This window comes from Eretmochelys imbricata, chromosome 1, assembly GCF_965152235.1.
Source record: "Eretmochelys imbricata isolate rEreImb1 chromosome 1, rEreImb1.hap1, whole genome shotgun sequence".
NCBI lineage: Eukaryota > Metazoa > Chordata > Testudines > Cheloniidae > Eretmochelys > Eretmochelys imbricata.
Window position 1 is genome coordinate 295,209,662 of NC_135572.1, and position 18,863 is coordinate 295,228,524.

Genomic DNA, 18,863 nt, shown 5'->3' on the forward strand with positions numbered 1-18,863 from the left:
CCACCCTCTTAGTGAAAAAGTTTTTCCTAATATCCAACCTAAACCTCCCCCCCTGCAACTTGAGACCATTACTCCTCGTTCTGTCATCTGCTACCATTGAGAACAGTCTAGAGCCATCCTCTTTGGAACCCCCTTTCAGGTAGTTGAAAGCAGCTATCAAATCCCCCCTCATTCTTCTCTTCTGCAGGCTAAACAATCCCAGCTCCCTCAGCCTCTCCTCATAAGTCATGTGTTCTAGACCCCTAATCATTTTTGTTGCCCTTCGCTGGACTCTCTCCAATTTATCCACATCCTTCTTGTAGTGTGGGGCCCAAAACTGGACACAGTACTCCAGATGAGGCCTCACCAATGTCGAATAGAGGGGAATGATCACGTCCCTCGATCTGCTCGCTATGCCCCTACTTATACATCCCAAAATGCCATTGGCCTTCTTGGCAACAAGGGCACACTGCTGACTCATATCCAGCTTCTCGTCCACTGTCACCCCTAGGTCCTTTTCCGCAGAACTGTTGCCTAGCCATTCGGTCCCTAGTCTGTAGCGGTGCATTGGATTCTTCCGTCCTAAGTGCAGGACCCTGCACTTATCCTTATTGAACCTCATCAGATTTCTTTTGGCCCAATCCTCCAATTTGTCTAGGTCCTTCTGTATCCTATCCCTCCCCTCCAGCATATCTACCACTCCTCCCAGTTTAATATCATCCGCAAATTTGCTGAGAGTGCAATCCACACCATCCTCCAGATCATTTATGAAGATATTGAACAAAACCGGCCCCAGGACCGACCCTTGGGGCACTCCACTTGATACCGGCTGCCAACTAGACATGGAGCCATTGATCACTACCCGTTGAGCCCGACAATCTAGCCAGCTTTCTACCCACCTTATAGTGCATTCATCCAGCCCATACTTCCTTAACTTGCTGACAAGAATACTGTGGGAGACCGTGTCAAAAGCTTTGCTAAAGTCAAGAAACAATACATCCACTGCTTTCCCTTCATCCACAGAACCAGTAATCTCATCATAAAAGGCGATTAGATTAGTCAGGCATGACCTTCCCTTGGTGAATCCATGCTGGCTGTTCCTGATCACTTTCCTCTCATGCAAGTGCTTCAGGATTGATTCTTTGAGGACCTGCTCCATGATTTTTCCAGGGACTGAGGTGAGGCTGACTGGCCTGTAGTTCCCAGGATCCTCCTTCTTCCCTTTTTTAAAGATTGGCACTACATTAGCCTTTTTCCAGTCATCCGGGACTTCCCCCGTTCGCCACGAGTTTTCAAAGATAATGGCCAATGGCTCTGCAATCACAGCCGTCAATTCCTTCAGCACTCTCGGATGCAACTCGTCCGGCCCCATGGACTTGCGCACGTCCAGCTTTTCTAAATAGTCCCTAACCACCTCTATCTCCACAGAGGGCTGGCCATCTCTTCCCCATTTTGTGATGCCCAGCGCTGCAGTCTGGGAGCTGACCTTGTTAGTGAAAACAGAGGCAAAAAAAGCATTGAGTACATTAGCTTTTTCCACATCCTCTGTCACTAGGTTGCCTCCCTCACTCAATAAGGGGCCCACACTTTCCTTGGCTTTCTTCTTGTTGCCAACATACCTGAAGAAACCCTTCTTGTTACTCTTAACATCTCTCCCTAGCTGCAGCTCCAGGTGCGATTTGGCCCTCCTGATATCATTCCTACATGCCTGAGCAATATTTTTATACTCTTCCCTGGTCTTATGTCCAACCTTCCACTTCTTGTAAGCTTCTTTTTTATGTTTAAGATCCGCTAGGATTTCACCATTAAGCCAAGCTGGTCGCCTGCCATATTTACTATTCTTTCGACTCATCGGGATGGTTTGTCCCTGTAACCTCAACAGGGATTCCTTGAAATACAGCTAGCTCTCCTGGACTCCTTTCCCCTTCAAGTTAGTCCCCCAGGGGATCCTCGCCATCCGTTCCCTGAGGGAGTCGAAGTCTGCTTTCCTGAAGTCCAGGGTCCGTATCCTGCTGCTTACCTTTCTTCCCTGCGTCAGGATCCTGAACTCAACCAACTCATGGTCACTGCCTCCCAGATTCCCATCCACTTTTGCTTCCCTCACTAATTCTACCCGGTTTGTGAGCAGCAGGTCAAGAAAAGGTCAAGAAAATCAAATAACTTAATTTTCAAAAGTGACTAGTGATTTTGGATGCCCCAGTTTTTCAATGCCCAACTTGAAATATTTTAAAGGGGACTGCTTTTCAAAAAGTGCTGAGCCCCAACTTCTGAAATGTAGACCCTTCGCAGGCATCCAGAATTGGACACTAAAAATTACTAGTCACTTTTGAAAATTTAAGTTTTTATCTTTGTATGATCATGAAAGGGAAGAATACTGATAAAAGATGCACAATAGGAAAGTTTTAATATTTGTGCCTTGGAAATTTCAAACTGGAATCCGAATATAACCTGTAGACTGATTGAAGTCTAAGGAGTCTGATTGATCTGAGAAATTCTGATCAGATGATTGAGGTAAAATTTATAGTAATTTGAAAGAAATCTGTTGACAATCAGCTGTTTTACTAAAAGGCAAATGAAAACAGATCAGTTGATTAAGGTTAAAAAGATTAGACTCTCTGACCAATTGAACCATTACAAGCTTCCAAAGGAGGAGAGTAGATAACCAGAGTGTTTAAAAACAATTCACATTCTATACCACTGCCATGGTGTTATTTACATACTACAAACAGAGATAAATCTCCAGCATAAAAGTAACAATATTTTATTTTTCTTTCTCCAAGTTTAAGTTTTCATTCTGCTTTATCAAATGCCTTTGGAGTGTTCTGAAGTTTCTCTTCCAACAACAACCTAAAATATTCTGGATGTGGTATTTATATAATCCCAGATTTAGTAATGTGCATTTTTACACTCATGATTACATACGTATAATTGTGAACACCTAGTGGTCAACTAAAACACTGCATTTATGTATATTATATAAAGGTCCTTGCACTGAATCATCACATGCCCAGGTGCAAAGTGTGTATGCATAATTTAGGCATCCATGTCTGAAAACTTGGCTCATAATGTTTAGTAATTATAAAACCTATTAACTCAAATGATTAGTAATAGTTCATAAATGTCATAGATGATAACTGAAGGCTACAGGGAGTGGTATATAAATATAATCGTATATTGTACCTATCTAGTGTATCTATACCTATCTACCTATGTACTGAACTGAAACATTTCCCCTAACAATGTTAAGACGCTTGCAGAGCCAGCTTTGGACGCTGGGAGCTATTCCTTTCCAAACTTCTCTTCAAGAGGGTAGTCACTAGGGCTCCTCACATCTTTCTGTCCCAAAACCAACAGGGGTGCTGCCATCTACAAAACTCCACAAGAATCCATCACTTCAGATAATCTTGCTGAGCCCTAAGATTGCAGCACTCTGTCATTTTGGGTCTTGCAAGTGTCCTCAAACTGGCTCTGGAGATTTGAGCACTGGTGTCCATATGAATCTTTGCAGGTTTCCTTAGCATGGACTGTTAGAAGTGCAGGCATTATGCTAAAAAGTTGGTGAACTGAATTTTTTCTCAGTTGAACCATATACATTTAAAGTACTGAATAGCTTCAGTGCTTCAGGATTCAGATATGTACCAAGAGCACTCTAAATATTATTTATTATTTGTGTTATGGGAGTGCCTGATAGCCCCACTCAAGCACTGAGCTACCATAATCAACCCTTATTACGAAGACAGTCTTTGCTCCAAACAGTTTACAAACTAAGCACGTACGCCGACTTTTAGCTCAACTTCTAATGGGCCAGTAGCTTAGTCTGCATTTCAACAGGATGTCAGCACTGCAGCTGACATTCCAACTTGTGCTATAAAATGGTACCCGCCCACATATCTATGATTAGAATTAAGCCCTAAATGTTCACTGTATTGAACTATTAAGTTTTTATACGAGGGAGCCCTATTTTCTTTAGTGCTTTTTATTATTGGCATGCTAACCTTCTGCACCAGTTAATCTAGGTCTGAGCTGGATTCAAATGCTAATTCCATGGCCACAGAAAGACTGCTCTCTGGCTTGCTGAGTCATGTGGGGAGCTCTGCAGAGGTGGAGAAGCCCAGGAGACTGAAGTCACTAATGCCTTCTCACTCTGTGGCAGGAGCATGCGGAAAGTGGAAAGTGAAACTTCCAGCCCGAAGACCTTTCAGCCACGTCTGAAGTTTCAGTGGTGCAGATGATCATCAGACTTCTTGTGAAAGCCCATCACTGTTGGGCTACATGGCCCATTTAAAACTGGAACTCTCCTGTCACTGCAGAGGGTGGGGAGGCAGGGGATGCAGCTGCGAAATTTGCAGCAAAGTACGTCATGTTGAATATATTAGCCTTGCGCCCTGAGATCCACTTCCAGGCACAAACAAGGAGACAGCTGCTATAATGCTTAAAGCTATTTTAAACAACAGGTATTGTCGTGAAGTTCACTACAATCTGATCTGTCACGTTTGTTCACTATGGTATTTAAACAGTAAGCACAGAACCCAAAGCTTAAGGTAGCACCAAACACACCTAAGAAACCTTAGCTCTCCCCCTCTTCCATAATTCCAAAATGTTAAGTGATCCCCATTACTACCTCCTCTTTGTCTCTCTCTTTTTTAACAGGTTTCAGAGTAACAGCCGTGTTAGTCTGTATTCGCAAAAAGAAAAGGAGTACTTGTGGCACCTTAGAGACTAACCAATTTATTTGAGCATGAGCTTTCGTGAGCCACAGCTCACTTCATCAGATGCATACCGTGGAAACTGCAGCAGACTTTATATATACACAGAGAATATGAAACAGTACCTCCTCCCACCCCACTGTCCTGCTGGTAATAGCTTATCTAAAGTAATCGTCAGGTTAGGCCATTTCCAGCACAAATCCAGGTTTTCTCACCCTCCACCCCCCCACACAAATTCACTCTCCTGCTGGTGATAGCCCATCCAAAATGACAACTCTTTACACAATGTGCATGATAATGAAGTTAGGCCATTTCCTGCACAAATCCAGGTTCTCTCACTCCCTCACCCCCCTCCAAAAACCACCCCCATACACACACAAACTCACTCTCCTGCTGGTAATAGCTCATCCAAACTGACCACTCTCCAAGTTTAAATCCAAGTTAAGGATTTAAACTTGGAGAGTGGTCAGTTTGGATGAGCTATGGATTTAAACTTGGAGAGTGGTCAGTTTGGATGAGCTATTACCAGCAGGAGAGTGAGTTTGTGTGTGTATGGGGGTGGTTTTTGGAGGGGGGTGAGGGAGTGAGAGAACCTGGATTTGTGCAGGAAATGGCCTAACTTCATTATCATGCACATTGTGTAAAGAGTTGTCACTTTGGATGGGCTATCACCAGCAGGAGAGTGAATTTGTGTGGGGGGGTGGAGGGTGAGAAAACCTGGATTTGTGCTGGAAATGGCCTAACCTGACGATTACTTTAGATAAGCTATTACCAGCAGGACAGTGGGGTGGGAGGAGGTACTGTTTCATATTCTCTGTGTATATATAAAGTCTGCTGCAGTTTCCACGGTATGCATCTGATGAAGTGAGCTGTGGCTCACGAAAGCTCATGCTCAAATAAATTGGTTAGTCTCTAAGGTGCCACAAGTACTCCTTTTCTCTTTTTTAAAAAACTTTCCTAGGCCCTGATCTCACAAAGTGCTTCAGCACGTGTGTAAGTTTAAGCACGTGGATAATCCCATTGAAGAACATAAGAATGACCATACTAGGTCAGACCAAAGGTGCCCAATGCCTCAATCACATCACCCCTTAGTCACCTCTTTTCCAAGCTGAAAAGTCCCAGCCTTATTAATCTCTCCTCGTACAGAAGCTATTCCATACCCACTAATCATTGTTGTTGCCCTTTTCTGAACTTTTTCCAATTCCAATATATCTTTTATGAGATGGGGTGACCACATCTGCACGCAGTATTCAAGATCTGGGCATACCATGGATTTATATAGAGGCAATATGATATTATCTGCTTTATTATCTATCCCTTTCTTAATAATTCCCAACATTCTGTTAGCTTTTTTGACTGCCACTGCACATTGAGTGTGTGTTTTCAGAGAACTATCCACAATGACTCCAAGATCGCTTTTCTTGAGTGGTGGTAACAGCTAATTTATACCCCATTATTTTATATGTATACTTGGGATTATGCTTTCCAATGTGCATTACTTTGCATTTATCAACATTAATTTCATCTGCCATTTCGTTGCCCGGTCACCCAGTTTTGAGAGATCCTTTTGTAGCTCTTTGCAGTCTGCCTGGGACTTAACTATCTTGAGTAGTTTTGTATCATCTGCAAATTTGGCCACCTCACTGTTTACCCCGTTTTCCAGATCATTTATGAATATGTTGAATAGGACTGGTCCCAGTACAGAGCCCTGGGGGACACCACTATTTACCTCTCCATTCTGAAAACTGACCATTTAGTTCTACCCTTTGTTTCCTATCTTTTAACCAGTTACCGATCCATGAGAAGACCTTCCCTCTTATCTCATGACAGCTTACTTTGCTTAAGAGCCTTTGGTGAGGGACCTTGTCAAAGGCTTTCTTTAAATCTAAGTACACTGTATTCACTGGTTCCCAACAAATTATGTTCATCTATGTGTCTGACAATTTTGTTCTTGACTATAGTTTCAACCAGTTTGCCAGGTACTGAAGTCAGGCTTACTGACCTGTAATTGCCAGGATCATCTCTGGAGCCCTTTTAAAAAATTGGCTTCACATTAGCTATCTTCCAGTCATTTGGTACAGAAGCTGATTTAAATGATAGATTACAGATGACAGTTAGTAGTTCTGCAATTCACATTTGAGTTCCTTCAGAACTCTTGGGTGAATACCATCTGGTCCTGGTGACTTATTACTGTTTAGTTTATCAGTTTGTTCCAAAACCTCCTCCAATGACACCTCAATCTGGGACAGTTCCTCAGATCTGTCACCTAAAAAGAATGGCTCAGGTTTGGGAATCTCCCTCACATCCTCAGCCGTGAAGACTGATGCAAAAAATTCATTTAGTTTCTCTGCAATGGCCTTATCGTTCTTGAGTGCTCCTTTAGCATCTCGATCGTCTACTGGCCTCACTGGTTGTTTAGCAGGCTTCCTGCTTCTGATGTAGTCACAATTTTTTTTGCTATTACTTTTTGAGTCTTTCGCTAGCTGTTCTTCAAATTCCTTTTTGGCCTTCCTAATTATATTTTTACACTTCATATGCCAGCGTTTATGCTCCTTTCTATTTTCCTCACTAGGATTTAACTTCCACTTTTTAAAGGATGCCTTTTTGCCTCTTACTGCTTCTTTTACTTTGTTGTTTAGCCACGGTGGCACTGTTTTGGTTCTCTTACTATGTTTTTTAATTCGGGGTATACATTTAAGTTGAGCCTTTATTATGGTGTCTTTAAAATGTTTCCATGCAGCTTGCAGGGATTTCACCGTTGGCACTGTACCTTTTCATTTCTGTTTAACTAACCTCCTCATTTTTGTGTAGTTCCCCCTTTCTGAAATTAAATGCTACAGTGTTGGGCTGCTGTGGTGTTTCCCCTGCTACAGGGATGTTAAATTTAATTATCTTATGGTCACTATTACCAAGCGGTCCAGCTATATTCACCTCTTGGACCAGATCCTGTGCTCCACTTAGAGCATGGAATTACTCTCTATGAATACATTCCTCACCGCTGTTACAGCTGGGGTGACCAGAAGCAGAGAGGAGTCCATCTTGACTCAGAGGCTACGCATTACCTTATTAATTGGTAGTCAGATTCCCTCAATCTACGTTCCGGTGAGTCTATTTGCTAGCTCCTTACACTGTTTCCTTCTTCCTACCAGCATCATGTCTGCCCTCTGTGCGTTAAACTTGAAGCAAACCTTGTCATCCCTCGGTTTATTTCTTCGAGACCCTGGGACATCCTGGTGATGGCTACATCAGAATGTAAAGTTGAGAACAAAAAAGTACACTGATGACATTCAGATTTACAGAGGACACTGGAGTCCGTGGCATCTTATGATCTCTCTAACATTTGGTCTATGCTAGAAAATTAGGTCAGTTTAACTATGTCAGTCAGAGGTGTGAAAAATCCACACCCTGAGCAGTGTAGTTAAGCTGACCTAAGTCCCCATGTAGACAGTGCTAGGTTGACAGAAGAATTCTTCCATTGACCTAGCTACTGCCTCTCAAGGAGATGGATTACCTAAGCCAACAGGAAACTCCCTCCCATCAGCATAGGTAATGTCTCCACTGAAGCCCTTCAGTGGTACAGCTATGCCATTGTAGCATTTTAAGCGTACACAAGACCTTAGTGATCTCATATATACTTTAAGTCATTTTCTCTGGCCTGCTCAAACCCCTTTGGGCCACTCCAGCAGCATAAATGGGGGTAGAAAATTATAAGATCTTCCAGTTGGGTATTCCTAGAGACTATTTTAACTTCCAGTAGGGACTGAACTGGCCCTAGGATCAAGCGTCTATAAAAGTTGCTGAAAGCTGCTTTCTCCTGGCACATGGCCTTACTCTGAGCACAGCTCAGCCAGATCGGGGAGCTTGGCCACTGGGGCAAATTCATCCCAGGTGTAACAACTTCTCATCTCTGGTTTAACTCTATTTACTGTGATGCAGTTCTAAATTTACCCTTTTTTTAACTTTATTAAAGTCAATGGAGTTACACTAGAAATGAGTTTGGTCCTTTGCTCCAATTTCATCTCAGAACCTGACAGTTCTAAACCCTAAAGTTTCTGGGCCAGATCCAAAGCTAGTGTAAATTGGCATTGTTCCATTTGGCCCTTTGTGTAGAAGTAACTATCTTACCCATAATGCTTTTAATTCTGTCACCCCTCTGTCAAGTTATAGCAGATTCTGACACCTTACAGACAGATTTCCCATTCAACAGCCTCTCGGTATATTCTTAATGCAACTTTTTTATTTCACTCTACAAGCACCAGCCCTTGAACAGAGGTGGTCACAAACAGTATATAGGCAATCCCGTCTTTTTGGGATCTCAATCCAAACACCAGTGCTTGGTTCCCAGGAAGCAATTCTGCTTTGATAAGTGACTCTAATTAGAGAGATTAAGGAAGAGCACAAACTCCCATGCTACCTACCACAGCTCCCTGAAAAAATACAAACTTTTTTTTTAACGACTGAACAGCACTCACATGCTCAGAAAAAGAACTGGGAAAACTACACAGAACAGCACCATGATGTGACTCCCACCACCACAACATCTTTCATGGTGGTTCCTTGTTACCCCTTAATACTTTCAAAAAAGCGACACCTTAAAAATTAAAATAAATGGTGTTTTCTCTATTATGACATAGGTTATTTCATAATGTACTGACAGAAAGAATTCATTCGCTCAAACAGAATCCTTAAAATACAAGATCACAGGTGTGATGCCAGCTTAGTCCATTTCCCTTGGGAATAACTGGCTTTCTAATGCTTTTAGAATAGTTTCAAACTATGGCATGTGTTTTGGAAAAAGCTACCATCACACTTTGCAGAAATCCTTTACACTTGAGAAAATATTCAGAAACCCACTACCTTTTGTCACAAAACCAAGCTAACCAATTTAACCATTTTCTCTTCAATAGACCACTGAAGAAAAAGAAAGAAGCCTTTCAATGTGAGAGCGAAGCTCTTCTTTCTTGGAAACCTAGCCCTTATTGCCAGTAAATATGGAGATTGCTTTTACAAACGTCACAGCTGGTGTGGTCAAACTAGCTGAAAGTGGAGCAAGATGTATCAAAATAGAGCAACAAAAGTGATCTACCAACACATCAGCACTATATTATCTATATGAACATCTCAACAGAAAAGCTGCTGTGAGGGTTCACAAAATTAGGTTAACCTTTGTCATCTAACCAGTCTTTTTATATCCCACAGGCTGCTGTGACTATACCAGAGGCAGGAAGGAGTGGGGAGAATGAGACCGTATTCTCTTTTCAGGTCTGGTCTTCTTTTAGTTCTACTGTGTCTTTTCATTGCTGAAGGCAAAAAGGCATCCTCAGGCTGTCGAAAAGGAATGATCTCCAAAGTGACAGAGAACCTATATGTCAAGGCAACTACTTTCAAAGCATCTATTCCAGTAAGTTAATCCCATTGGTTGGAAAGATTATATGTTCATTTTTAATTACTTACAGATATTTCTGTGGCATCAGAGTATCTGAGCACCTGGCAATTTTAATAAATTAATCCTCACTACACTGCCATGAGATTGGACAGTATTGTTATCCCAGTTTTAAAGATGGGTAAAACAAGGGGGCATAGACAGGTCAAGTGACTTTCCCAAGGTCATGGAGGAAGTGTGTGGCAGAGTTGAGAACAGAACTCAGATCTCCTGAGTTCTAGTCCTATGTATTAATGATTATTATTTACTTGTATTACCAGAGCACCTAGGAGCCCCAGCCATGTCCCATGACCCCATTGCGCTAGGTGCTATACAAACACAGAACAAAAAATCCATCTTTCCTCCTTCTGATCTGGAGGGGAAGGTTAGATGTACATTAATCTAAATTAAAATTCATTATTCTTTGTAGAAAGATCTCATCAAGAACAGAAGATTGTTAAAAAAGACAACCAAAAATTTGTTTATGGTAAGATCTGGATTCTTTGTTTTCCACTTCTTTACTTTGATCATATTTCGTTCTGAAGGAGGTCGGAGGGACTGATCAAAAGGAATGGTTTCTGTTAGAGAATTTGGTGATTTGTATTTAATTCTGAGGGACAATATTAGACTGAGGACCATAGATTGAAAAACTCCCTACGAATAACACATTGGGCTATTAACACTGAAAAAGATTCTCTTACAGGCCCCCCAGCACTGGGATGTAGGGGGAGGGAATGGGAAAGGGAAGGGCTGAGTGACTGTAGTGCCAGGTGGGGGCAGTTGGAGGCACTTTGTCCCTGTATAAGGTAGAGGCTGGCATACTGTCTGGGATGATAGCTGGGAAGACTAGTACTGGTGCTTGGGAAGGGGGGAACGGGGGGAAGCGCATGCCGCACCAGTGAAAATGGTATAGCAGGTGCTCTTCCCCAGCTGTACTTTCCAGGGACTAGCTAGTTCACCTGAGGGCCAAGGCCATAGTTATGCCCCCATCTGCCCACATATGGCCTGTTAGGGTGTGTATTATGGCAGGAAGGCTAGTGGCCCCACATAGCATTCCGGAATCCCAAACAGCTGTGCTGAATTTCCCCCCTCCCCCAGTGCAATATTGCACTGGAAGAGGAGAATTGGACTCCTGCCTCCCGGTGAATCCACATAAGGACACCTATAATTTGGCCCAAATAATGTAATTTGGGGTTCACTATATTTGCTACATGTCTATGTTTCGCATTCTAGGACAGAAAATAATAGATTCATTGATTATACTTTTGTTAATGATCAGTCTCTGGTGTATTTCGCTTTCGGGTTAGCACAATATTGCATTGTCTGGGTTGCAATCCCCCCTGTGGTAATGTTTATTTGTTCAAAAAAATAAAAGCAAATGGCTGTCCATCGGGACGATAAAGAAATTGACGAAAGGATTCCTATTGCCTGTCTGTTTTATAAATGGTGAATTTGATAAAACTTAAATTTTAGGCCAGATTTGATGTGACACTTTCACATTGAATTAATGTCTGATGTATTTTGTTTTCAGAAAAATTGCAGCGTTCGAGATCAGCTTCTCTCATTCTATGTGAAAAATGTTTTTGGAGGCCTTGATTTTGGAAGTGAAAATGTCTACCTGGCTAGCGCCTTTCAGGCCCTGCAGGAGAACCTAAACAACTGTGTGAGTATCTTCTTTGAAGCCAAGTGAGCCAGGCTATCCTAAGCACCAGAAAAGGGCTAGATCATCCTTTTAGCAGGCGGGGTGATTCAGAGCTCTCTGAGGAGCACAATGCTTTCCTGGGGCTTCCCAGTTGTGCGGGGGAAATTTTACTACACTCATTTAGCATACGCCTAATGCTAGCGCTGCTCTGTGTGTGCGCATGTGTACCATAGAGCCTACTCCCAACCCACTCTCCACCTACTGCTTCCAGGGTGCAGCTACAACCTGAGCACTGAGGCTGCAATTGGACAGGTAGAGCTGGAAGAGGGGGACTCTGAACTCTATCCTATGTCCCAGCACAGCAGGGCACAATCTCCTGGAGGTTAGCTGGAGGTTGTCTTGTGCCAACACAGAAAACACTCCATGTGAGGGAAGCCTGAAGACACGTTTTTTTCCCTCACAGAAGACTCCTAACTCCACTGACCTCCATAATAACTAGAGATGCTCACAGAGCATAATACCTGTTATGTGTTCCTACTTCAGCAATGTACCTTTAAGGAGTGGCTAATTCTTACCCACACTTCATTAATGCAGCAAAAAAATAATATTTCCATTTGAAACCGCTGCTCGTGTTTCATCAAAAATGAGACAAGAATCCCAAAGTATTTTGAAACAATTTTCACTGTATCATGAAACATCAGTTATTTACTTTCCTGAATTTTATTTGTATGAAAACAGGATTGTTGGTCCTTAGAAATTCATCCCCTCCACCTGTTTTCTCTCACTTGAAATCACAATCCCTTGTCATAATCTCTTCCAGTCATGGTGTCACAAACAGAGGATTCTGATAATAAGTGACCATAGGTGCTGGAACTAGAAGTGTGCTTGACGTGGTTTCGATCATATCCAGGGTTTACAGTTCGGTTCAATGCCTCTCAGCACCCCCACTATACAAATTGTTCCAGCACCCCTGGAAATGACTAGCCGTTTATATACAGATGAGGAATGAAAGAGGGTAGAAATGTATGACACAAGTCATAGAATCAAAATGTATCTAATTATATCTATTAATAAATGTATAAGTAGATATTAATTCCATACAAATATTTGCAGTACAAAATAATCAAATGTAGAGAAGCCCTTGCAGCATTACAGCTCAACTAAAACACATTCTACATGTTTGTACCACATGAAAACATTAAAATATCAATGGGAAAATCCCCACCAGTACTCAGACTCTATCGTTAAGGACATCCTAGGTTTTTGTATGTTATAGCAATTTTTTATATATACATATATATATATATATGTATATACTACATTCATACATACATGCATGCACACCCATCATGCAGTGTGCCATAATTTGATGTCTTTGACATGTTCAGTTTGCCATATTGTATTTAAAAGGTAAAGAAATTCCACTGTTTTTTCAGAAAATCAATTATGCCATTAAAGGCACCAACACATTCCAAGAAACTCAAACTACCAGCAATGACTGAATTATGCATATTAATTACTACCAAATAATTGCACTCTTTGCAACCTGTAGCACACTCTAACCTACAAATAACTTGGATCCTGTACTGTATAACTATGTAGACAAGATACACGGGGTTTTTTGTTGTATTGCACATTTAGAGCCAGTGCTTACTCGATAAAAATCTAAGTATTTTAGAGTTTAGATTTCTGGATATTGACAGGAACTATACTGAAAAAATATTTATAGGCGGGAGAAGTCCCCTTCTCTTCTACTAGGAAAAAACAGGTATTTGAGAAAAGATTTAACATTAGCTTTCAGAATTTACTATAAGGCAAGATTTCTAATTTTTGTCATTTCGACAGCACTTTTAAAAGTAAACGCTATACTGATTTTAAATCAATGATACAAAATCTTACATAAGAATAACATAAAATGTAGACAAAGAACAAAACCCAATGAATACTTTACACGAAGTCCTGGATTGCTATACCGCTTCACCCCCAAAGAGCTTAGCAATCTCATGATCCTCTTATTTGCACATCTGTTGTCTCCTTTAGATAAGATACATTCTTCCTTTTTATGATTTATCTTATGTATAAGATGCTCATAAGAAGGAATTTCTTCCAAGTCAACATGCCGGTCTCAGAGGAGTGGCACATAATGATGGTGCCACCTTCCGGGGAATCAAGTTCTTGGGACAACCAAGGCAATAGTAATTCATTATCAGACAAGCATCTTGTATAGTCCCATGTACTCCAGAAAAGTCATATAGCTAAGATAGTTCTGACTCAGTCAGTAACATATGATTCCATACTATATATAAAAACTTCTATTTTTTGACCAAATATTTCTGATATAAAGGCCCTACCAAATAATGCGCGCTATATTATCATTCTGATTATTACACCATCAGCTCAAGTCATTATCCAGTAGGCTATGGGAAAATTTTTCACAAGCATCTACCTGATTTAAGAGACAAAATCTCACTTTCAAAAGTGACTTAGGTACTGAGGATCCTTATTCCCATTTATTTCAATGAGACGTGTTCTCCCGTGCCTAAATCTCTTTTGGAAATGGATTTAGGCTCCTATGTCACTTAAAGCTTTTGAAAATTTTACCTTACATTTGAATAATGTGCCCAAATCCAACAAATTCATTGCATGATTTGAATTGTTGCAATTTAATTTCAGACTCACTAGCAGATCTTACACCGCAGCCCAAACATAATCTATCTAATCATATAGAGAGCTCACTTTCCCATTAGGTGGAAAGAACAGTTGTATAATATGTATGAACACTTGGGGCAGAATTATTCTCTATAAATTATTTTGGGGCAATTTTATGTCCTGTATTTTACAGAAGGTCACATTAGATGATCACAATGGTCCCTTCTGGCCTTGGAATCTATGACTCTATGAACAGTCATTTAAAAAAATAAATTCAGTGTCATCTCTTTTGGATGCATTAGTTCTGTGGCATACTGTATCACTGTTTAAAAGTATAAAGAATCATGACTAATTTGCCTAAAAAAAGCCTAAAAAGTAATGTTTAAATATTTTGTATAGAAAAGTTACAGCATTATCCATTAAAGTAGCTTTTGTTTACATTTTCTCTTTCCAAGGCACTTCTGATAAAGGTTAAAGGCAATCTAGACCTCAGTAGTTTTTTGCTTGATTTGTTAATAAGAAATATCAGATCTTGACTTCCTCATTTGCAGGAGAACTCCTAGAAGGAATAAGAATTAGTGGGACAATGACATCACAAAAGATTTTAACCTGATGAGTTGAGAGTAGTGGGGATCTTTAGTCGGAGTGTCACAATTTTTAAAATCATTTTCGAATCACTTGGAAAACTTCTTTTAAAATGAACACTGCTAGTAAAAGACATTGTCAATGGCTTCATGCTCCTGACTGTGGCGGCTCTGTGATTTGTGCGTGGGGCGGGGGAGGAGGGCATGTCTTTTTTGTGTGTGTGTGCTCTTTGGGAGAGTGAGTCTCCCCTAAGTTTGTCTTCTAGTTCGCTACACAAATTCCAAATCTGGACTCCCTACTTCGCCATCAATTCAATCAGTCCACATTCTTATTCTTTGTATTGTGGTAGCACTCAGAGGTGCCAGTCAGGTTTGGAGCTCCACTGTGCCAGCTGATGTATAGACACAGCATAAAGGACCCTAAATGCCAATTCAATCAAAGAATCAAAGCCAATTCTATAGGGATAGCTCTGTGATCTAAGCATCACACAGGCTCCCTGGAACCATAGGTTCAGACCTCAGCTGCTCAGCCCTTTGTCCTTCTAAATAAAGCTCTGGATTTTGCCCTCCTTACATTGAGCAGTACCTTACTCCTGGAGCAGGCCCATTCACTTTTTAACTCAAGCAGATGAGCAGTTTTGACAGTTTTTCCTGAAGAGTCAAAGGGAGCAAGTCTTTAAGTCTGCTTTCTTTCTCTAATGTTGCTCCCAGTGCTCTAGGGCCCCATCTGCTGATGGATGCCATGAAGGTCACTGCAGGAGGCTCCGTAGGCTGCTGAAGGGAAGAAAAAAACATTCAGAATGATAAAAGCAATGTACTGGACCAGTATCTTACTGAATTCCAATCTTTAGTTTTTACAGCATGGTTAGACTAAATAAACCCTTTCCCTCCACACCCAGCTTCATTTTGATCCTTCAGTGATTACATAAAACTATGTTTCAGATAGCCATATGTGGCTGGTCGGATACCACTACTTGACACTTACATCTATGGCTTCCTTGCTAGATTTAGTTACAGGAGAAAATGGTTTTCAGGCTTTATTCTGACAAAACTCCCAATGACTTCAATGGGAATTGAAAGTTTGCAGTTCAAGATTGCAGAATTGGGCTTAAGAACAATCATTAAAAATTCCACATGGAAATGTAAATTAACTTTGTAAATAGCTTTGAACCCACTTTAAGTAACCATGTAAGGGAACAGAATTGCACTCACTACTTTGCAGAGGTCTCTTAAAAGAAGGAGGTTCCTAACGTGAGTGGTCCCTTGTACAAGTTTCACTGTTTTATGTTTTATAGCTTTCCCAAGTGTGCTCACATATCTTCCAAAAGTTTATATAAACTCACCCATTTACAACAGCAAGTATGGCCCAAACGTTGCTACCTTTACATATCTGTATCAGAAGCCCCGAGGAGGCTATATGACGGGCTCTGTTCTTCCTTATTATCAGTTGCTTACGCCAGACTCCACATTACAAGAAGTTCTTCTGATTTTCTTCTTGTCCCTTCAGCTACCATGTGCTCCATCCACTAGAATAACTACGGCTGTCAAAAAAATAAAGAAAACATTTGATAAGGTAAAGCCCTGATAGTTGATTTCAAAGTTGCACTGTTTGAAAACATGGTTGACTTCTACTTCTAACACCTTTCTCTTACTAACAGCTTGGAGAAAAGGGCATCTACAAAGCCATCAGTGAACTTGATATTCTCCTTCCCTGGATTCAGACTTACATAGAAACCATCAAATAAAAGTCAAGGAAAGTGACACAAGAAAATGCCATCATACTGTGCACGCTAATCAAAACAACAAAGCACTGTAAATCATCAGAAAGATGATATGCAATCAGCCTGGCAGTAATTTATCACACTGAAAAACTGTTTTTGTCCATAAAGTCGTCAAGGCTGGGATTTCCAAGAGCACTCAGAGTTGGTCTAACTGTTCTCACTGAAGTCAATCATGGGATCAAATTCAGGCCTACCTGGAGCACTTTTGAAAGTCCCACCCAAAAACCATACGTTCTCATAGAAGAACCAACGAAGTAGTACAGTACCACGGGCAGATGACACAGCCCTTGCTAGTACTTCACTCATTGCTCTGTACTTTGGGATAAAGCGCTATATCTAGTGATTTTAGTTTGAGTGCAAGTGGTTCTAATTCTTTAAGGCTTACTTTTGTGCTTTGTTACGGATGTAGACATTGTTGGTGTGTAACATTATATACGTAAATGAGACATGTTAAGTGTTTGTGATTACTGTTAATTTAATGTGATGTCTAATAAACATACCATTGTTAATGACAAAATATCTGCCTATTCCTTATGCGTGTTCTTTGAGATGCGGTTAACTATCACTGAAATGATGCAATGCAGAAAGCATATCACAGAATGGAATGCTGAGATGATAAATAAATTAATACAATTACTGATCTGGGAGATTGGGTTTGCAAAGTAAATTTAGCCTAAGTGTAAGTATTATTAAAATGAGGCTAAGGATTTACAATGAATCTTTCATATATTGTATAATTAAGAAAGAGCTCTAGTCTGAAATAGAATTGACTATACATATTTTTAAAAATTCCCAGTGGAGACTAATCAGGAATTCAAAATTATTTTAATCCATAGTATAAAGTACATATGTTGGTGTTTGCAAATACATGGTGGAATAGTTTTACAGCACCAAGCTGCACAGTAACTAATGTTCACACATCACTTTTACTGACCCGACGATACACAGGGCCACAGCTTGCCTTGTGCAGTAACACTCCATAAGCCAAGGGTGTGTTTTTTTCTCTTAGGGCATAGGTCCCCAAACTGTGGGGCGTGCCCCACAGGGGGCACAGAGGAACATGCAGGGATGGGGCGCACCTGAAGTCTGGGCCAGGCCCATGGTGGTGGGTGGGGGGCGAGGAGGGAGCTCCACCCAGTTCCTCTCCAGGTCCCGGCCCCGGCTGCTGATCCTGTGCCCAGGGCTCCGCTCCCGGCTCTGTGCCTGGGGTGCCAGCTGCCGGCCTCAGCCCCTGGCCTTGGCTCCACTCCTGGCCCCGCCCTCGCCCCCAGCTGTAGCCCCAGCCACGGCCCCCTTATTCCTGTCCACGTCCCCCCTTCCCAGAGCTGCGGCCTGCTCCTGGCTCCATCTCCGGGGGCGGAGGAGGGGTAGACACGGGTAACAGGGGGCGTGAGATAACAAGTTTGGGGACCACTGTCTTAGGGCAATAGGTAGGCAGTTTGGGGGCAGAGGCATGAATGCTCTGTGCACATGCTGCAGTCAGCAGACTGTTACTGAGGGAGAGTATGGGATTCCCTTAGGGCTCAATCCATTATGAACTCTCTTGGGTTCCTGCACAGGGGAGCAGGCATGTGTAAGGAGCTACTTGCCTCCTTCCCTGGCTACCCACATTCCTGGAGCCTATGCAGGGCCCAGAGCAGCTGCTGGCTGGTTGCTATTACTCTTCCAACACAGGTAGGTTGCAAGTGGGCAGGCAGGTGAGGAGCAGGTTGAGCTTTGGCTTTACTCCCAGCCTCCAATGCCCTGGTCAGCACCTGGAGCCCACATGGAGGAGGAAGCTGTGACTGTGATTCTGAGAGTCACAATCTGCCTTTTACCCTGCTCCGGGAGAGCACAGCTACATGTTACCACCGGAGCAGGAACTGAGTGGGGGGGTCAGATGGTCACGCCCCCCCCTCCCTTTTAACTAAAGAAACATATGCACCGTGGGAAAAACATCAGAGGTGCTGGTTGTGGGGAGGCATGGGGGGGGGTCACATCCTCCCCCCGATTTCAGCCAGGGATCACACCAGAATGTGGCCAGCAACAGCCTGTCGGCACTGCATGGGCAGGAAGGGACGGGAGCTACTTCCAGCCATGAGGGGAGAGGGGAAAGGGATG

General features: G+C 41.9%; 1 protein-coding gene across 1 annotated transcript; it reads left to right on the forward strand.

The window, feature by feature from the left end:
• The first annotated feature begins 9,924 nt into the window (after positions 1-9,924).
• On the forward strand, positions 9,925-16,727 carry IL26 (interleukin 26). Its single transcript, XM_077839844.1, has 5 exons — positions 9,925-10,086; positions 10,538-10,594; positions 11,639-11,770; positions 16,490-16,555; positions 16,641-16,727. The coding sequence occupies exons 1-5, from the start codon at positions 9,925-9,927 to the stop codon at positions 16,725-16,727; spliced, it is 504 nt and encodes a 167-aa protein (XP_077695970.1).
• The last annotated feature ends 2,136 nt before the right edge of the window (positions 16,728-18,863 follow it).